The sequence below is a fragment of the Myiozetetes cayanensis genome, unplaced genomic scaffold (genome assembly GCF_022539395.1).
Source record: "Myiozetetes cayanensis isolate MyiCay16 unplaced genomic scaffold, myiCay2020 scf29, whole genome shotgun sequence".
NCBI classification, from domain to species: Eukaryota; Metazoa; Chordata; class Aves; order Passeriformes; family Tyrannidae; genus Myiozetetes; species Myiozetetes cayanensis.
The window spans coordinates 3,640,629-3,662,269 of NW_026087510.1; the positions used below are offsets into that span (position 1 = coordinate 3,640,629).

The 21,641-nt window shown below is 46.0% G+C and overlaps 1 protein-coding gene across 1 annotated transcript in view; it reads left to right on the plus strand.

The window, feature by feature from the left end:
• Window positions 1-18,484, plus strand: part of LOC126643974 (signal peptide, CUB and EGF-like domain-containing protein 3) — a 45,363-nt gene extending 26,879 nt beyond the window's left edge. The window contains exons 3-8 of the mRNA XM_050322766.1: window positions 7,118-7,235; window positions 7,840-7,927; window positions 8,281-8,469; window positions 9,170-9,278; window positions 11,455-11,559; window positions 18,480-18,484. Coding sequence (XP_050178723.1) covers window positions 7,118-7,235; window positions 7,840-7,927; window positions 8,281-8,469; window positions 9,170-9,278; window positions 11,455-11,559; window positions 18,480-18,484 — 614 coding nt within the window. The remainder of the gene's footprint in view (window positions 1-7,117; window positions 7,236-7,839; window positions 7,928-8,280; window positions 8,470-9,169; window positions 9,279-11,454; window positions 11,560-18,479) is intronic.
• The last annotated feature ends 3,157 nt before the right edge of the window (window positions 18,485-21,641 follow it).

Sequence of the window (21,641 nt, forward strand, 5' to 3'; positions counted from 1 at the left end):
AAATCCTATTATATGGAGCATGGCCTCTGTTCCAAGGGATGAGTTATTTCAACAATAGCTTTAGAGCTTTCTCTAAGGCAACTGAAGAAGCTTCATCTCCTCAGTTCCCAGGAACCAGCCTGGATGTAGCCCTGCTTGGCTGTGCCATATTCCCCCCGGGAATTAGGGTTGAGAGATTCAGAAAGTCAGTGGCAAAAGTGAACAGAAGGTTTTTTACATCTGAATTCAAGTGCTTGGAAGAACGGAGTCTGCACGACTGGACCGACCTTTGGGGGCTTTAAGTACTTTTTTTTCCCGAGTGCTGGAGCTTTCTGACGCTCTCAGAGCAAGCAGAAGTAAGATGAAGTAGCCATTCAAGTGTTTAAGCTTGGAAATGAGAAATAATGATTTTTGGGCACACTGGGGAGGATAAATCAGTAGTGTATCTAACACTTATCAAATCCAGTTGCTACAAAGCACCTCTGACTCAAACTGTACTTGTGCAATGCAGGCTGGATAGAACTTCCAGGGATAAATAAGAATCCAAGCACCTTTTTCAGGGCTGCAAAAGGAGTCCAAGCCACAAGACCCTGCAATTGGGATCCTGTGGTGGTACATCTTGGCTCAAAGAAGATAAAGACAGTATTTCCTGCCAGGAATTCAGTTTTAATAGATGCCCTTTAGGTGCAGTTGGACATTATGTGCATATTTAATATTCTTGATTTTCAGCTAAATTCCTGACGGGGTACAGCTGGCCTGAAGTTTCTCCTCCTGGCTGGAGGTGTTTGTTTCATCTCTCCTGTCGTGTCAAAGCCGTCCCTGGCTTTAATCTGGATCTGAGTATTCCATTAGAAACATCCATTTCTTCAGTGCTTTAGGATGAAGAGAGCGAGCAATCATTAATGCCTCTGATGGGTTATGTGAGGTCCCTTAATAAAACACTTGCAGCTTTTGATAAATTACCAGCCTGATGTTTTGAAAGCTTTTTTTTTTTTTTTTTCTCCCCCTCATCCAGAATTCCTTTCAATCATTTCACATTCTGTTGCTGGCACTCACTTCAGTCTCTCTTTTTCTTTCTAGGCTCTGGCCCTTGAGCTGCCTGTTTGGCCTTGGAGACTTCTGACACAGAGCAATTTCCCTGCTAAAATCTTCTGCAAGGTCTTGGCAGGGCTTAAAAAGAGTTACTTCTGCTGCTTCTGGGTGACAGAATTGATCCTGATTTTGAGAGGATGTACTAGGCTTTAAACTTTTCTGTCCTCTGCAAGAAGAGACTTAATAGTTTGAAAGGACAAGTGCCTTATTCAGATCCCTGATGATTATGCTGATACCTCTGTTTTGCTACTTAATCCTGTAATTTTATTAATTAAGAACAGAGGCAAAGCAATAATGGGAGTGGTGAGGGGCACTTTAAAATACAGGTTTTATTGGAGTCAGCAGCTACCTCTGCTTTTCTGCTGCAGTAGCAGCTTTGTTTGCCAATAAAAGGCATGGCAGGTTCTCTCAAAAGGCTCTTGCCCCTGCTCCTTCCAGCAGGGGAACTGAAGGCAGAATTAGCTGGGGGTGGTCTCAGATGTGCTTTTTAACAATGAACCTGGGGGGTGTTAATCAGACTCAGGAGACACCAAGAATTACAAATGCTGATGGGCACAACTGGATGTGAAGGGTTATGGGCTTCAGAACGTTATAACCCTTCCTAACTCTGGGCTTTGGATCCAGAGGGGCTGAGCCTTTCCTGTCCCCTTCTCCTGAGTGTACAACACAAAGAACTATGAGGTTTTCAGCAGCGTCTCACCAGGGTGCTGTTTCCATTTATTGCAATATAATCATGCAATCACCCCAGCAGATGCTGCCTGAATCTTCCCAGGGTGCAGAAGGCGCCGACAGAAGCCCAACCCGTGCTGAACTGGGCTCTGTGAAACTTTGGAAGCATTGCCTGCCCTGTGGCAACATCCAGGCACAGCCCCGGGCTGTGTTTCAGAAGGATGTGTTTGCCAGAGGAGAAGCAAAGGCTGTGGGAGGGCACACCAAGGCAGGGGTCTCTCTGTCCCTGCCCTTCTCATCACAGCAGCCTTCCTGATAGCCCTTGTCAGAGGCAGGGCAGTGGGATAAATGCTCTGACCTCGTGTGCAACAGTTTAACAAAGTGTTCCAAGTTTGATTTCAGGTGGTGCAGGAGGCAGAATTGATTAATCAACAGGTACAGAGCAAAACAAGTGCATCTTGTCTGTTTGAGAGAAATTAATGGCTGGTTTTATCAGCATTTTTCACTTGAGCTGTAAACACCTGTGGTTCAGACAGCTTCTCCCAGCCATCCTTTTTTGGATGAGTGCCTTTGTCTGTCTTCACTGCCTCTGACACCGTGTTTGTACTTGAATTGCTGTGAGGTTTTGTTGATACAGCAACACTTTCTTATTTGTTGTTGGTTCCACCAGTCTCTGTTCCAGAGCTGGGTTTAATAAAAGCAGGTTGGTTAAATGCAGTGTTATGTGAAATCTCAGCCCTGTAGAAAGTCAGGAATTTTTGCTGTTGGTTTCTCTGGGCCAATGATTCCCCACTTTTTTTTTTTGCCTACTTATCCCTCCCCAATCCCATTGGCCTTCTCTGCTGTGTCAGCTGGGAAAGCTGCGCTGCATCTTAATCTAAATTTGTCTGCAGGTCTGGCTTGTCTGATTTTCTGTGCCACGCCATCAAATTTTCCTCTGTGTAGTTTATTGCCTTTGTAAATCTGGCATTTAACTGTGTAAGCTTAGGAGGGATGGGGCTTAGTGTGCAAAATAAAGCTCTGCTGGGGTTTTACACCGCTGCTTTTACTGCTGCAGGTTCTTGCAGCAGGGGAAAACTCCCAGCTCCTTGGGAAGGATGGTCCAGTGTTGTGTGTGCTGTTCCATCCCAAGTAAGGAGGTTGGAACCAAAAGATCTTCAAGGTCCCTTCTCACCCAAACTGTTCTGTGATTCTCTGATTGTGTTTAACGTGTCATTGAAGATGACTGTCTCACGTTAAACCTCATATTTTTTTGTTCTCTGCGCTCAACCTGCTGCAGGAAAATATCTGTGGGTTTTTCCTGTTGGCAAGTGTTGTTGTTATTTTGGGATGTTCAACCCCATCTTTCTCTCCAAGGTGTTACCAGGTCATTGGGATGCACAGAAGGGAAGCACTGCAGCTGCCCCCAAACCCATGGGGAATTATTCAGGTGGTTTATGGGTGTCACTGGAAGGGACTTGCAGAGTTATTTTTTATGAGAGGGTGTGTTTTTATGTAGATGCATGCAGGAAAGATGTTTGCAGCTTTAAAAGGGGAATTATAATGTATTAATCTACAGGTTTCTGAGCAGCACTATCTGCATAATAATAATAATAACAATGGAAAAAAGAGAGGGAAGGGGGTGGGAGGAGGCTCCTCCCTGTACAAGAACTTTTAGAGTCAAAGTCACAGAAGTATTGAAGTCCCTATAAGCTGTTGGTAGTACCAGAACTTATATCTGACAAATAAATAAAGAAAATCATTCCCAGTGTGATCTCCAGCTCCTGCCTCTCCCCCAGCTCTGAGCTGCCTGTGGCTCCTTTCCCCTTTCCCCTTGGAAGACTTGCTGTAGGTGAAACGAGATGTGCAATTTTGGGTATTTGCATATTTTTCATTTAGAAAAAAGGCTGTTTTATCAGGTTTGATGGCTGAGGAAAATTGCCTATGTGGAAATGGAAACCAATTTCAGGGTGAGTGATTGGAGCTCTCTGCAAAGGTTCCAGATCATTCCCGTGCCTTGCAGTGCATTCACCCCCCAATTTCCCTGCCCTGGGGGCAGGTGGTGCTGCTGCTTCCACCCCTGGGAGGTTGTCACTGGTGCCACTGAGCTGAGCAGAACGTTTTTTAGGTGTTCAAATCACAGAAAATGATGCCTCCCTGTTATTTGTTGGTTGGTTGGTTGGTTTGTTTGTTTGTTTTAAGGACTACAAATATTACAGGGCTGATTGGTTTCTTTAGGACTGACCAAACAGTTCAAGAAAAATCAGAGCTTTTCCAAATCCAGTCAGGTCTGCTGGAGCAACAGTGGAGTGGAGGGAAGATGAGTGTGTCAGTGCTGGAAGCTGAGCTATTTGTATCCCAGAGGGATGAATATGCTGATCCTTGGGAGGCCTCCAAACCAGCAATGGAGAAGGAGACATGCCTATTTATTTCCCTTGCTGGAGCCATATTCACACTCCTGTGAATTGATTTATAATTCAATCTGTGTCTATTTGTTTCTCGACAGAAGAGGATGAAATAATAGCAAGTTTTCTTTATAGGCAGGAATAGATGGCTGTGGCTTACCATGAGTGTAAACTGGGCAGGATTTTGGGGATGTTTGGGATGAGTGATGCTGCTGCTGTGTGAAACAGAATCCCAGAATCCTGGAGGGAGTCCCAGGTTGTTCTGCTCTCTCAAGAAGTACAACAGGGCAGATTTTTCTTGTTGCCAACAGCAGGAGCCAGTGAAAGTGGGGATTATTTCAAAATCGGTGCGGATCCAGCGAGTCACAACCTATTCTGAGGGGTTTGTGCTTGGAATTGGGGATCCTTGATGGCTCTGTGCTTTACTAAACGGGTGTGTGATGTGCAGCAAGTCACCAACCCCCTCAGAGCTCCAGTTCAGCTGATCAGAGGAAGGACCATCCTCAAGCACAGGGTCAGGATTTCATCTCTCAAAACAGCAAATCCTTCTCTCTTATTCTATTGCACGTCACAGGAGGGAATTTGACCTGTGAGCTATCTCTGCATAAATCTGAGCGTTCCATACTTAATTAGGGAACTGGAAACAAAGTGGATCAAACCATTTCTCTTATCTTTTCTGCCTCCCACGGCGCCTCCCATCTTTTCTGAACTTTCTCAAGTACAAGGGACAAGCAGGTCGAGAATGGGAAGAAAATTAGAAGCACTTGGCCTGGTGCCTGCCTTTACACTGTGTTGATTAGGTTTTAATTGGCAATTCTTGTCTGTAATATAAGATAATTGCAGAGATTTCCAGGAATAGTTGTAGAATAGGAAGAAAAGACACATCTGAGTTCTACTGGAGGAGTTTAATTAAAGTCTTTATAAAGTGCAACAGATGGTGCTTTGCTAGTTGGGAAGGCAGGAGTGAGGCCTCTCTGTAGACATCCCATGATGGTCAGAGCTTCTCCTCCCTCCTGTTGTCCATCACCTTCACCAGTGGACTTCAACAACTCAAGGATAACATGCACTTCATGTTCTGGTCCAAATTAGGAAGGTCTTCTTCAGGAAGTGAAGTCAGGCAGGCACAGAGTGAAATTCCTTGTGGGTGGCAGGACTGCCCTTCCCAACAGGAGCTTTGCTTTCTCTGACCTCTGCAGTTGCCCCCAACTCCCTCTAGAAGGGCTTCCAGAAGTGAGCAGACACGTCAGGAGCCATACAGGTTTCTTCACAGATGCTCCTGTGGGATGGAGGAATGAGCATCTTATTTGTGTTGTGAACATTACAGAAAGAGTTTGTCCGGGTTTTCAGATTCCAGCAAAACCCCTAAAAGTGCAGAACAAATAGCTGGCAAACAGGGAGCATTTCACCTGGGTGCTGAGGAGAAAGAAGCCATTTGTGACCCTGCAGGGTCCTTTTCACGGGGGCGAACTCGTCGGGCAGCCAGGCGGATCTGGGAGATGATAAATGTGTTTTCAAACCTCCTGCCTCGCGGGTGCTTGAAGGCAGGGGTGCGTTATCTCCTGCTCAGATGAGTTTTCTCACATTTTAACCTCGGCGGTGCTGCAGGGGGTTTCCAGGGGATTAACTCCTTGTCCATCCCGTCTTCCAGCAGCTCGGTGTGCTGTTTCACTTCGGGCTGTGTTGGGAAGTGGTTACCTGGGAGGGATCGGCTTACACCGAGCTCCGACAAAGGCAACGCCAGGTGCTCAAGAAACGTCTTAAACGCAAGCTCTGAGCTTTTTCTTTTTTAAAGAACTGTTTACAAGCTCCCATGGCTCGTGCTTTGAGCTGGCTGGTTGTGTTCTCTAGCCTTAGCATCCTCCTGAGCGGTGAGTGGGGAACTTTCTTGGGACAGGCGGAATTCTTTGTGGTTTTGGTTTGGTTTTAATTGATGATGATGCTGTTACCTTCTCAGAGCTAAAAGGCATTAAGGATGGCACTTGTTCAGCTCGTTCTGGTCATAAACTCTGGCTGCACCATCTTTTCTTATGCACAATCTTTCTGTCACTCAGGAGAAAAGACAGAGAAGGTGAGGGATGTGTTCAGTGAGAGGTTTTAATTTACTAAAGAGAGAGAAAAAATTGAACATCTCAGTGTGTTCAGATAACAATAATTAATACCAAGGCGTTTATTGAGATGTGGAACAGCCTGGACCTCTCCTCCCTGTCCTGCACACTCAGGTTTTGTTGCTCAGGCACTTTGTGAGGAACTTCACGTGAAACCCTCGTGGTTGCCATAGCGAAGCTCACTTTTAACACACAAAGGAATTCAGCAGGACAGTTTCATGCCAGAATCTAAATCTGATGGTGAGAAATGCAAAAAGGGAAATAACTCAGTGTTTGTTCATTTCTTTTAAGTTCAGGTTTTGGATGCCTCGTTCTTTGTCAAGGATTTATCACCATCCTCTTGCAGGATGTGAAGTCAAGGGACTTGCTAAGGAGGGGTGGGGAAATTTGCCTTTCCAGTGTGGATTGAAGAGCTGAAGTAGAGAAAGAAGTAGAATCTTGGCTGAAATTATGAAATTACACAGCAGTGCAGCACCTCCTTCACCCCTTGGCTCTTCCCATCTGTGCTGCTTGCACTCTCTTGAAAACTGAGTTTTTCAGCTTTCTGGCAAACAAAATAAAAGCTTTTCTGAAGCTGATAAAGACATGGAAAAGGCTCTCTGCTGCCTACAGAGGGCAGATGGTTTAGTTTGATAAAGTGTCTGAAATTAGGATTTTCCCCAGAATTTTGTGCTCAGAGTATTTACCTAGAAATCTTAAAGGAACAGCTTTTAATTCTGGAAGAAAAAACCTTTACTTAATTTTAACCATCAAAACCTAAGAATGAGTGTTATAATGGGCAGGGAAATAGTGATATTCCACCATGGTGTGATAATAACCGGCCATTTAGCTTGAAGTCTTGATGTTTGTTCATTGTACCTTAAATTTATTTCTTTTTCTTCCTCCCAGGGGCCTCTTCCCCCTCAGCAGGTTGCAGCCTGGACTGCCAGAGCCACTGTGTCATAGACTGCAGGCAGGGACATTATTACACAGCTGGAAACTGCCTGGAGTGCCCAACAGGTTTCTAGTGAGTCCCCTTCCTTCCCTCCTGCTCTGCACTTACACTCCTGAAAAAAGAAATGAGAACATTTTACACTGAGAAAATTCTGAGAGTTCATCTCATAATGCACATCAGGGGGTGAGGCACAAAGAAAAAGCCCCCACAAAGTGTCATTTCTTACATATGAATAATCATCTGGTGAGGAAAACCTTTAAAATTCGATTTAAAATGCTGTGCAGGGCTTTGGAAGGAGAGTAGAAATGGTCTTTTCCAACCTAAATGTTTCTCTGATTCCATGACAGCTGAGTTCTCAGGCACAGTCTCAAAGCAGGTTATGGAAGACAGGTTTTGTACAAACTAAGTTCAGGTTGCCACATCTTCCATCACAAATTCTGTCCTTGTGTGTGCAATCCAGGCAATGCTGCTTGAACTCCTGCATATCCTTTGCAACCCCCTGAGGTTCTGGAAAGCTCTGACTTAAATCCATATTTCTGTGGGCAAACCCACTTGTCTGAGCAGTGGGTGAGGGGGATGTTCCTGTGTTTAAACAACACCCATCCTGGCTGATTTGGGGTGAAATTTCAAAGAGATTAAAGACTGTAATTTTATAACTTGGCTATTTTTGATCCAGTTGCCCTGGAGGTCAGGCAGCTCCAAGGAAATGCCCACTGGGAACTGCCAATGAACTGACTGCTCAAGGAAACATCACAGCCTGCCAGGTGAGCTGAGGGGCAGGGGAGCAGGAGGGCAAGAGGTGAAACAGTACTTCTTACACCTACTTGGAATTATTTGATTTCCAGGCTTCTTCCCAGATTTTGAAGTCTGCTTTGAAAGTTTTTCAGGAAACTCCTGCCCTGTGTTTTTTGTCTCTGATTTGGCTCAGGGAAAGCAGGTTGTCCTTCCAGGTATCTATGCATTGCTTATCCCACTGGCAGAAAAAACCACGTGTGGGGGACTCTCAGGAGCACACAGGGCAGATACTGAAAATGATCCAGGATCATTTTCTTCCTGGCACTGGAGCTGAGGGTGCCTGGAGCTGCTGTTTGACGTGGGTCCCGTGGTGTCCCTGCAGGTTTGTCCCGATGGGTATCTCAGCCTGGAGAGCAGAGCTGGCTGCAGAGCGTGTCCTGAGGGATATTCCTGTGATCCACACACTGGTGTCCAGAGGAGCTGTGGGCCTGGCCAGCACTCCCCAGAGGGGGAGCTGGAGTGTCAGGAATGTCCAGAGAGATTTGTCTGCCCAGATGGACGGAGCAGGCAGGTACGGACCGAGCATGTTCTGCTCCAAGGATGAAACTTTCACTCCTCTGCTCTTGCAGGACATGAACATGAAGGTCTTGACAAGAAGGGACAGACTCTCCTGGTTTAATAGAAGGATTTGGATCTTGTTTCATCAAAGAAAAGCATTCAAAACACTGCAGTGGTGTAGCAGGTCTCAGACCTTCACAGAACCACAGAATACCCTGAGTTGGGAGGGACCCACCAGGATCATCCAGTCCAACCCCTGACTCTGCACAGACACCCCAACAATCCCACCCTGTCCCTGAGAGTGTTGTCCAAACACTCCTGGAGCTCTGGCAGCCTTGGGGATGTGACCAAACCCTGGGGAGCCTGTTCAGTGCCAACCACCCTCTGGGGGAAGAACCTTTTCCTGATACAAGTGGCCTCTTTTAAAAGAAATAAATACTTTCCCCTAAATTCTGACAGTGCTAGTGCTCAGCTTATCTGGCACCATGAGCACTTTCAGCTGAGAACTCAAAGCTGGGTGTTGAAGGCACCATTTTTCCTTCTAGAAATCGTCCCTGGGGAATAAGAGGTGAAGCAGAGCTGGGAAGGGAGAGGGCAGAGAAGACAGAATTCAGCAGTGGGCTTTTTCCTGACTCAGACCTTCTTGGGACAGAGCAGAAATGGCCCAAATTAGACCTCCTGGTGCTATGAATGTGGTTTTTTTTTCCCCTCAGCACTGCTTGGCTGGTCAGCAGCCAAACCCAAGCCGCACTCTCTGTGTCACCTGCACTCCTGGTTCCTTCTCAGCTGAAGCCCCTCTGCCTTGCCAGCCCTGCCCAGCAGGTAAGTGCAGCTCACAGGCATCTTTTGCAGGCTTTAAAACACAGAACTTCGACTGAAATGACGCTCTGCTCTGTTAAAACTTCTCAGTAGTGGAGCAGAGAGAGGCTCCTTGTGTTACAGTCAAACTGGAGGTTAAATTTGATTCCTGAGATGGAGCAGCAGAGGAGTTCATGAAGAGGAGGGAATGGAAATGAGAGAACACCAGGAATTCCCCTGGGTTTATGGGACAGGTGCAGCTGATGCAGCCCTGGGATCGAAACCAGGGTGCCTGAGTGTGCAGATGTTGCTGAGTGATGAGCGAAGCTCCTGCTTTCCCTTCTCCCACAGAAAGCAGCTCCCTCACGCTCTGATTTCTAACCTATCATCTGGAAAATTGATTCACACACAGCTATAGCTTTCTCCACTTCAGGACCTCGATTCACTGGCTATCACAAGAACCCATTTCTAGTGAGAGCTGTAGGCGTTAGGAATCAGATAGGGGAACACTGATTTTCTTACCTAATTTCTCTTTCTGCTTGACACTCTCAAAGAAATCCAAATAAACCCGTGTTTAGGAAATTGCAGTGTGTTGTCAGAGTGTCACTGAGGTGCTGAATTAGGCAGCAGGGGAATAGAGTAAGAGGTTTTTGTTGTAAAGCCATTACATTTTGGCATTATGGCTCACTTCAGTGAGAGTGCAGGATAAGCCTTTCAGAACTCAATGGCTATTTGGTGTAGTTTCCCCATAAAGAGCGAGTTTCCTGCAGCATTAAAATCCTGGCATGTTGCTTATACATCCCAGAGAATAAGCCCAGTGGGGATTTGGTGGTCCAAGGGCAGCTTTTTCCCTGATAAACTGTGGTGATTTGGTGTCCTCCACGTAAATCATGTCCCATTCTCCAATACAGTCCTTGCTAAGAGAAGTTTGGTGCTGCAAGTAGCACCCATATTGCAAATCATTCCCTCCACATACCTCAGATTTCAATTCACAATTCCTTACCCAGCTGACCCCTTGCAAAAAGGCTTTATGGGGGGGTAGTGGTGTAGTTGGCAGCCTGTGAAAGGGTGAGTGCTGGCACTGCAGGGATGCAGTTGTCAATTTGAGGTCCTACCACTGCTTTTCTCTCTCCTGTTCTGCATGGGAAGGTGGTTTCAGCAGCAGCTCCAGGTTGATGAAACCTCCTGCAGAGCCACTGAACTCCGTAACTTGATTCTTATGCCTGTAATTAGAATCCCTCTTAATAAATAATGAAGATTTCCTGTACTCTGGGTACAGGTTGTCCAGCAGAAGGAGGAATGGAGTAGCTAAAGAGATCCTGTAGACCAAGATCTCAGGAGCTCATGGCTGTAATAGAGGGGTAAGAGAATAGAACAGAGGATTTCTGTTATTTCCAATGCCTGGGATTTTTGGTACAGGGTATCCCATGCTGGAAATCAATGCTTCAGCCTTAGAATTAGTCCCACTTGTGTTCCTAAATCCTAAGTCCCCCAGCCCAGCTGCAAAGCCCTTAGATAAGGAGTTTGAATCCCATCACAAGCAGGAGAGGCCTGAGGTTCCCAGCATTATTTTTCATGGTTTGACTGACTTTAATTATATATAATCTTTGTATTTAGTGCTGCCTGTGTGAGTGAAGTGTCATTGCTATGCTGGGACATAGCAATGGATTTCAACATTTGCAAGCCACAGTTAAGTCCTCCTTTTTTTTTCCTCTTTTTACCCCTCAAATATCCATCTGGAGTTTAGTAAGCCATTTGATTGTCAAGTTCTACGAAACCTTACTTGGAAAGAGTAATTAATTCTAGGGGAGTGTGAGCATTTCATCACTCAGGGTACAACTGGCAGGAGGATTTTAAGTGAAAGGTGGTGTGTTGAACTGGGGAGAGCAGCGTGGCCCTTAGAGCAGGGGCAGGAACACCTCAGCTGATCCTTAATCCCCCTGATCTTGGAGAGAGCAGAAAAATTGGAGCAGAAAGACAGAACAATTAACTCTAATGATGCTAATAAAAGTAACTAATTTAGCTTGAAATTTCATTATATGATTTGAATTTTAAAATGCCGTGGTGTGTCAAATGTTTGAATTTTCTCTGCCAGCTCAGTTTTCACAAAAGGAAGACATATTTTGAAGCAGGGATAGTTTGAGTTGTTCAGAATGTCATTTCTCAATCACAGGGTGGGATTTTTTTTAATTCTCCACAGGTCACTTCTGTCCTGATGGCCTCGAAGTCCCTCCATGCCCAGCTGGGAGCTTCAAGCCCAGAGAGGGACTTGACACATCCAGCAGCAGCTCCTCATTCTTACCAGGTCTGTGTCATAAAAGATGCATTTTGGGCGGTGAGAGGACTAATTCTCACTGCTAAATCCATCCTTTTGAAGGGTCTGGAGCACCTGTGGAATTTCTCTGAGTCACCAGGTTGGTGGTGAAGCATTCAGGGATTACAAAGCTGTTACACCCACAAGTGCTCACCATCCCCTTATTTCCCTGGATCTGCCCTCCTGGATATGGGCTCTGTTATTTTGATTCCTCCCAATGTAGAGACATTAAACAGGTGGCAGTGGAAGGAAAAGGTGATTACTGTGCTTTTAGTAGAAAGTAAAACCAAGGAGCAGCCTGAAAGGATGTGCTGAAGTCACCCAGCAGGTCAAAGTCAGGACCTGGCCCGTTAAAACTCATTCAGCTGTGCCAACTTTGCATGGGAGACACTTTTTTAACACCATTAATCAACTTTCACAGCACATCTCCTCACTCAGACTCGTTTTCAAGCTCCCTTATGAGTGGGGACAGAGGAGTAACACAATTAAAGTAAGCTGTCCACAGGTTTCCATTGGGAGAGGAGTTCTTTATTCGGGTTTGAATCAATCCCAACCCTTTCTTGCAGCCAGGAGAAACGAGGGTGCAGATTAGGGAAAACTTTAATGTTGTAACAGCGAAAAAGCACTGGAATTTCTGCCTTTAGAAGCTGGAGAAGCCCTGCCCTTGAGAGTTTAGAAGTGCCAAGCAGATGAAACAGTGTGCAAGGTTCTGAAGTGCAGGAAAGGCAGGAGGCACAAGGCTCCCACAGACTTCCAGCTGTGATGTTTCCTTCTAAATATTTTTGTTTTGCTTTGGTTTTCTAAATCAGTAGAACTTTGTTTTGTACACAGTGGGGCTGAGTCATCCTCATGACTGGGAAATGTTTGAAAGCAACTAGATTTTTGCAGTTTAGTAATGGTGCAAATAATTTTAAAGGATAGAATAACAGAGGTTTGTTAGTTTTCTCTGGTGCTGAATCTTTGCTTAGACGTGGAAGGGAGACCTTCCAAGGGAGACCTGGCTTTCTGTTGCAATAATCACATGTGGCTGAGGCTGAGTTTGAGCACTTCAGACTATCTCAGTGTCTCTCACAATGGCTTAAAAATACCTCTAAAAGTGCTGCATGAATATGAAAATAGAGGGAGATTCAGGGAATGAGCTCAATTCACTAAAATAAACCTTGGCCCAAGCCCAGAATGTTTTACCCTGGGTCACAAATCACCAGGAGCAGAAACCTGGAGTTCAGGTGCTCAGTCTCCCTTTGCATCTACTGGGTTATTCCCCTCGTGTGCTAAGAAAACAATTATCTCTTTCAAATCAATCCATATCTTTTTTTCTCAGATAATTTCTTTTCTAGCAAATGACTCAGCTGCTAAAGTGCCTTGACTGTTGAATGGTGTATTTTTTTACTCACCAGCACACTCTAAGCAATCACCGTCTTCCACCCACTTCTGAAATTAAACCCAGAAGTGCATTTCCATGGTGCAGCAAGGAGCAAACCTCACATCTCATCAAGACAGCAAAATTCAAGAGACAGGCCCCGTGGCATCTGGAAAAAAAAACAAAAAAAACAAAAAAAAAAACCCCAACCATTGTAGGAGCTGCAAAGTAAATTAGAGTTTAAAAACTCTTTGGGTTTAATAATGTAAGCTGTTCTGCTGTGCCTGTACTACTCCTTTTAATGATGTTGTCATCCCTCCTCAGGAACACTTGGCAAAGGTAGGATAATGCTGTAAAATAGGCAGGAGACACGGGAATAAACTCAGATAAGCCAGGGGATGTTTCAAATAGGCTTCCATGGGGTAGATGATGGCTTGGATGGTGTCAGCCACACCATCTGCAGTGCTGGGTGTTAAGTGGGATACACTTATTTCTCAGTGAAACCAAGTGTGTCTGTATCACATTTCTTGCACAGCAGGTCCTGGCCCTGAAAAATAGAGAATATGCTTTGGTTAGAGATGATATTCTTAGGTTGCCCAGAGAAGCTGTGATTCCCCATCCCTGGAAGTGTCCAAGGTCAGGTTGGACGGGGCTTGGAGCAACCTGGGCTAGTGGAAAGTGTACCTGCCCATGACGGGGGGGGGAACTGGGTGATCTTTAAGGTCCTTTCCAACCCAAACCATCCTGGGATTCTGTGCTGTAAATCTGTTCCCTCACTGATCTCACTGAAGTGTGCAGGAAGCCACACTATTAATCCTGTTTTGAGCTCCATCACCTCCAGAAAGTGTCAAGAAATGGAAATTCTCTGTCCCTGTAGCCGAGTGGGATGGGTTCAGGTTATGTAAAAAAGCAGTCCCCCTGGATTTGCTGGTGGTGCAGCTCCACATCAGGAAGCTTTTTGTCAGCTTAAGGCAGTTTTGAATGGGTCCCAGAGCTCAGCCCCCTCAGGTGTGTTGATTCAGCTGCTGTGCTCAGAGCGGGGCAGTTTTACAGTCTGAAGAAATTCAAACCCTGTCCCACTGAGGTTTTTGAACCTTGTGTTCATCTGGGCTGTGCAGTGTGAATGTGAGGAGGAAATAAGGAGATTTTCCTGAGGGGTGGGAATGAGCAAGTGGGTGGAGGGAGAGGGAGAGATGACACTTCAACTCGCTTTGCACCCGGAGGAATCCTAATCTGAGCCCGTGCCTTCCATGTGGGGAGGGGAAGCCCAGATCTTAATGAATCCTGATATTTTTTGGGTGCTGCAAGGCTCTGTTCCAGCCTGCAGAGGCACATTGCAAATGCTTGAGCCTCTCCTTGACAAGCATTTTGGAAGGCAGCAGGGGTTCACCCTGAAAGTTCTCCAGGGAACAGCCATCCTCAGCCAGCTTTCCCTTCCCCTGGAATTGCTCTATTTGCTTTGTTTGTTGTTGAAAGCAACCACTCCTGCGCTCAAATTGAGCTTCCTTTTCACCAAGTTAAACATTTGGGAACCTTTTGTAATGAAATGCATGTTGTGAACACGGGAACACCAGCAAGGGATTGCTGTTTTATCACGTATTGATCTTACTGATGTTCCTTTAGGTTACAATACAAGCTCCTTTTGTTTAACACCCGAGGTTTTAGGGATGAGCACAGATTGAACTGGTATCCCTGTGTTTGCACTGAGTATCTCCAGCCTGAAAAAACCCCTTCATCTCTCTATATTCAGGATGCAAAGGTGGAAATAGCTCAGCTTTCATGGAAATCCCAGGCTCCCTTACAACTGAGCCCCAGGCACGCCGTGATTATTAAATATACCTGCAGCAGAGGGTGTTTCCAGGCTGATGTTTTTGTTTATTTTTTAATGTATCTCATTTTTATCTGAACTCTGAACAGATGGTTTTACAGCTTCCACGAGCCATTGACACTCAGCTAATCCAACACCACCACCTCCTGGCTTTGCAGGAGCTTTATTCCTGATGTGAATGAACCTCCATCAAAGTTCCTACAGAGTCACAAGATATTCTGAGTAGGAAGGATCATCAGTGAAAGCAGATTTTGTAGGACCCTCTGAGCTCAGCAGGTCGTGATCCCTGTGTGACCTCCAACATCTTCTCTCCTTTAGGAGCTGGGTTGTGTTTGAAGTGCCCTGCTGGGTATTTCTGTCCTGCTGGAGCCACTTTTCCAGTCCCGTGCCAGGCAGGGACGTACAATCCTCTCCAAGGACAGGATGAGGCCTCGGATTGCAGAGCCTGCCCGGCAGGGAGGGCTTGTACCCAGGCTGGCTTAGCCCAGCCTGACTCAGAGTGCTCCCCTGGGTAAGCTTGGCTTGTCTTCTGTCCTTCTCTGTCTGCCTGTGAATATATCTCACCTCCATCCCCTGTTGCATCAAACCCTCTGTCCCAGCTGCCCTGCTGTGTTTTCAGGTACGTGTGCCCGGTGGGATCATCCAGCCCTCACTCTCCCAGCAATGCCTGTCCCCCAGGAACACTTGGCAATGACTTCAACCTCTTTTCCAAGTCCCAGTGTGAACCGTGCCCTGCAGGATTTGTCTGTGGGAGAGGTATGTGGCCTCAGCACAAAGTGAGCTCTGGTTTTTGGGGGTATCCCAGAGCCCACCAGTAAATCCTAGAGCAGGTCAGTGAGTTATCACAGCGATGGGAAATGGGCAAAAGTTGCTCCTTTAGTGACTGCAGAGATTATAAAAACTGGGTAAGTTAATTTTACTCTGAAGTTTTCTCTTTATGCCATCAGTGGTAACTGCTTTAACTTCATGACCTCAAAGCAGCCAGTTTTCACTGGCTTAATGTATTTTAATATATTATTTTCATTCAATCACATTTCTTATTTTACAGTGTTTAGCTTATTGTTGGGTGAAACCTTCACTTAAATGTCTGCACCAGCTCTGGACAGGGCACGGCGTAGGACACTTGAGTCGATGAATAATTGCTTTAGTAACCAGCCCTGTGATTGAGCAACCTCCCATCGACAGGGAGAGTTAATTATTGCTATGCCACTTTTAAATAGAAGGAAGAGATTATTGTTATCCCAGAAAACGCTGTTATTTCAAATAGAGGAAAGGCACAAACTGGTTGTGTGGAGTTGCTGCTCTCACCTTTGCCCTGGTGTCTGCAGGCACAGGGGGGAAGCAGAAGCCCCCCAGCCCGTGCCCAGTCGGTCACTACTGCCCCCCTGGCACCAAGCAGCCGAGCCAGCACAAGTGTCCCCCGGGCACCTGGAGCAACAGCACCGGCCTGGGCTGGGCACAGGAGTGTCTGCCCTGCCCTGCAGGTTGGTTTTGTGGCGGAGGAGCCCGCAGTCCCAGTGGCATGTGCAGCTCAGGGCACTACTGCCCTCCAGGTGAGGCAGCCTCGGGCAGCAGGGAGGGAGATGGGCTTCAGTTCTGCCCTTGGGGGTTTGGTGGGCTCTGATAAAATCACTCACTGGCTTTGTGAGCGTGTTTTGGTGTGGAGTGGGATGGCAGAATGTCCCTTCTGTATAGCCAATATTTTATACTATTATTTTTATATTATATATGATTATTATATACATCTAATATTTATATATTATATAACTTTATAATTTACATTATATACTATTATTAGCATATTTTCTATTTATATTGTATACCATTATTATTGACTATTTACATTCTATACTATATTGTATTATATATTTATAAGTTTATATATTATATAAATACATATTACATATGCTATTATATATTATATTTTATACTGTGTATTTTTATATTTTTATAAAATGTCATGTTTATATTTTATGCACTACTATTATATATAATAACATATCAATTATATAGTATTTAATTATTTAAATATTAAATTTATTTAATTTATTTAATTACTATAATATACACTACTGTTATTTTCTTATATATATTTGTATATATATATATATATATATATAACTGGGCACACTTGTGTCAGGTTTTTTTCCCCTTTAATTTGCAAAGAATTGAAATGCCCAATCAAGTGTATGGTACAATCACAATCATAATTTTGAAACTTTCTGCACTAGATGCTAAATGTTGATTTTGTTGTTGTTCTCAGACCTGTGGTGATGTTTTTATATATAAATATGTATTTACAAATAAATCACGTAGACAATAACAACAAAGACCAGGAGGCCTTGCTGCCTTCCCTTTTCAAGGCTGTGTTAAGCATGAGGATGGTTCTCTCCTGTTTTGTTTTTTTTTTGGGTTTTTTTTTGGGAAGGTTCATGGAGGGGCACCCAATTCCCCTGCCCTGCAGGAACCTACAGCACCCGGCTGGGGAATGGCAGGGAGGAAGATTGTTCTGCCTGCCCTGCAGGGGCTTTCTGCACCAGTGGCACCTCCAAACCAGCGCTCTGCCCAGTGTAAGTGCAGGGCATGGTTCAGGTATAAAGGAAAATACCACTTTGTGGCGTTTCAGAACTCCTCTGCTTGTCATTATTATCTTTCTGCACTGGAAACTCTATAAACATTCCTTTCCCTTGTGCTGTTACTGGGTGGACCAGGCAAGTTTTGTCTGTGTCAGGCAGTTTCTTTCTGCAGAAATAGCACATTTTTCTATTCAAATGCAGGCTGGAGGTGAGCTGAGCTTGCCTTGCTCCCTTGGCTGCTGTTTGTGACCCTGGCTCTGTTGTGTTTTCTCCCCTGCAGAGGCTCCTACCGCTCGGCACAGGGGGCACAGGGGGCTGCAGACTGCACCCCCTGCCCTGGGGGGTACCACTGCCCCCAGCCTGGCACCGTCACCCCGAGGACCTGTGGGGCTGGCAACTTCTCAGTAAGCACCAACAGCTTCCTCCTGGCTTCTGCTGGCTGGATTTTGGCACAGAGGGGAGCTCTGAGGGGAGGTTCTTCTCCTTCCCTGATGGGTCTGGGAATTTGGGGGTGGGAGTGGGGAATTTGTGCAGAGCTTTGGGTTCTCATGGCACATTTTTACCCTGGCAAAAAGCAGCCACCTCCACTTCACTGCTGCTCTAACAGGAATGTTTGATTGCAGTGAAGTTACACCTTTTTCTCTGAGAGGTAGAACAACAGGATGGGGCCTCAGAGGGGGTCAGTGATGGCATGATGGCACAGACCTTCTTAGAAACAGATGCTGAGGTCTGTTTTTTGTTGTCTGCCCCAAAACCGCTCTTGTTCTAGTGATAATTGCCATGCTTCCCTGTTGATGGCAAGTGGGCTCATCCCTGCTGTCAGAGGACCCTGGTGCCTCCACCAGAGCAGTTTCTATCACGGCACAAATTTGGTGGCTGTCACTGGAACCCTTTGCTGAGGCTGGAGAGGAGATAAAAGATGCCTGGAGATTGGTGTGTGGCAAAGAGACCCAGATTATTTCTTGTTTGCACTTGGAGTTCGGTGTAACAAAGGAAGATGAGGGAATGTGTCTGTGTTTTCCCCTGCTCCTGCTGGCAGAGGGTGTTGGATTGGCTGTTCCTGAGGGTCAGAACCCTTTGCAAGGATAATCCACAGGCATGATGGGGCCTGATTCCCATTTGTGAAGCACAGGCTTTCTTTTTGCAGGGTGAAGGCATGGAATTCCATGCTGTTGCTGTTCAGGGAATTTGAAATGGAAGTCTTTGTGTTACTTGTGGTATTACTGAGCACAGTGAAATGTTTTATAAGAGCTGGGTTTGCCATAGAGTGGTTTGCATTCATTTCCTTCATTTTGGGCCTCAACACAACTTCACAGATGTGCAAAGGGGTTCTTTTACACTCTAAAAGTGGATCCTTCCCTGTTGCAGGACCAAGGCTCAGCCTCCTGCTTGCCCTGTCGAGCTGGACACTACTGCTCCAGTGAGCACACCAGCCTGGAGGTGATGCTCGTGGCCATGGTGTGCCCAGCAGGTCTCCTGTGCCCAGGGGGGCAGGCAGATGTCCCAGATCCCACTGAAAATGCCTGCCCACGAGGATATTACTGTCCCCAGGGAGATACTGTAAGTGGATCTGCCCTTGGAATTCACCCAGTCTGCACTGGGATGAGTTTTGCTATGGAGAACCTTTCCTACTAGTTGTGTTTTTTTATAAAGCTGTTAATAATATCAGGGTAACGCTTTCTGAGGTGCTGTGTACAATTATTCTGAATTATTTTTGCAGCTTTACCTGCTGTGGGCTGCAGCAGTCACACCAGTCTGTTAAACCCCCAGTTTTCTCTTTCCTTTCAAGGGTTTGCATGGCAAGCCTTGCCCCAATGGCACTTTTGGTGAGCAGAGGGGGCTGAGCAGTGCTGAGGAATGCTCCCCCTGCCCTGCAGGGAAATACTGCTACACAGATGGGATGGAGCCTCCAGGGATTCCCCACCCTGTAAGTGCAGCCCAGGTTCTCCCAGCAAGTTTAATGCCTGTTTTCTGTCTTTGCTTTGCCTCCTGCCTGTCAATGCAGGCTGTGAAAGAGAGTTCAGAGGGTCAGGAATTGGTGCTGCTCCTTATCTAATGAGTTTGGGGTATTCTTTCACTGTGATTGTTTTGTCCCTGGAAAGAATGAAATATTAATAGCTGTTAAAAAAAGAAGTCTCAATAAGAGTAAAAATAATGAAGGTGGATTCTTTGCCATGTGGATGAATCCATGGTTTTATTGAAGAGAAAGGTGATAACTCTGTCCCACTTACAGCTCTTCCCCAAGTGTGGGAGAAAAGCATCTTCCTCACAACTGCATGGACAAAACATGCAGGGCCTGTCTCAATGACAGGATTTTACCTTAAAACCGTCTCACCTAAAATAATCATCCTACATGATCAGAATTTTACTGGCAAGACTGTAGATTTCCTTCTTTTTTAATTTTTTTTATTGCCCCACTTTCTTGCAGTGAAAAAACCCCACCAAGTTATTAAAATTTGAGATTAAAACTTGGATCTCTCCGTGTTGAACGTGAGCAGATTCCTCTTCCTCAGGCAGGAGGTGACAAAGCCTGACTGTGTATTTTGCTTCCCAGACAGGGGATTGCCCACCTGGCTACAGCTGCCCTCCAGGGACTGGATTCCCCTTCTCCTTCCCCTGCATGCCAGGCAGCTTCTGGGATAATTCCAGCACAGAGGGGGAAGATGTTTGCAAACCAAGCCCACCTGGGCACTACAGTGACTCCCCTGCCATGGCACAGCCCAAACCTTGCCCAGCAGTGAGTTGTTCTGGCTTAGCTGATGGAAGGAGCTGCTGGCTGGGGTCTGTTTAAAAGGAGAGCCCGGAATGGATTCAACTGGCTTTGTTTTGCAGGGCTTTTACTGCGTCCAGGGCAGCTCCAAGCCTGAGCCCTGCCCAGAGGGCACCTCCAGTGCCAAGCAGGGGCTGTCTGGACCTTCAGAGTGCAGCCCCTGTGCCCGTGGTTTCTACTGTGCTGCCCCAGGACAGACTGGGCCAACTGGTCCCTGTGAGGCTGGATTTTACTGCCAGGGCAGTGCCCTGACCCCAGTAAGTCCCACTGGCAAGTTTTTCTCCTCCTTGTCTAATTGTGCTCCACTGTGATGTGTTTTGGTTTTTTTTCCCCCCACTGCAGTGTTTTTATTAACCCAGTGACTTCAAAAGCCCCAATTTAGTGCTGCTCATACTCAAGTTTATGGCACGAGGACCCTCGTGGTGCCCTCCAGGGGAGTGTGGTGATGTCATATTTTCCCCTCTCAACACTGACACCCCCTTAACTAGGAGGTCAGTGGGTGTGAATCACAGTGGGATTGCTTCTGTAAGAAGGTCATCCCTATTTATTCTCTTTGTGTTTGCTGCATTTCCCAGTTGTCTGTTCTCTGTACAGCAGGGCATGTCTCTTTTTTTTTTATGATTTTTATTCTGTATTGCCCACATCACTGTGATGATTTTAACCTCACTTGCTCCACTTTTTGAATGATGCCTTTCCCCATTCCAGCTGCCCACAGACGGTGTGACAGGAGATGTGTGTCCTGCTGGGTCATACTGCCCCCCTGGCTGTCCCTCCCCCATCCCCTGCCCCCCAGGAACCTACAGCAACCTCAGTGGGCTCAGGAGCCTCCAGGAGTGCTTGGAGTGCCCACCTGGGTGAGTGTTATCCAAAAAAACACAGCTCAGTTCTGTCCCAGTGCAAAGCCAGTGTTCAACCCTCACCTTTGTTGCCACAGCCTGTCCTTACCTTCAGCTCTGTAACTCCTGTCAAGCAAACAGGCACCAGGTCTCTAAGATTCCAGAGATTTTTTTGTATTATCCAGTGAAAAAAAAAAAAAAAAGGAAAAAGGCATTATGGCTATTCAAGACTTTTGTTTTTTTCTCCCCTCATAGGCTGTACTGTGATGGGACAAACAGCCAAACTCCCTCAGGACCTTGTGAACCTGGTTACTTCTGTACAGGGGGTGCCAAAAATCCCCTTCAGCAAGTGGTGATGGAGGGGCATTATTCCTTAGCAGGAGCCTTCCAGCCAGAGCCATGTCCCCTTGGCAGCTTCCAACCCGTGAGTATGTTGGTATTCCCTGTGTTAGTAACCTTGGAGGTCATCAGAGCCATTGGAAACTCTTAAATGTGTGTATAGAAATTCATGAGGCTTAAAAAAATGGGGATTTGGGTCTTCTGCTAAGCTGGGTAATCACTACCCCCTTTGCTTTTACCCTGCAACAGAAAAACTCTGTGCAGAACTGAGAACCTTGGGGTCAGGACATCAGACCCATCAGTCCAGGGCTGTTGTCTAGAGCTCATTTGGCAATTTTTCTAAAGTTTTCTTGCATAATTCAAA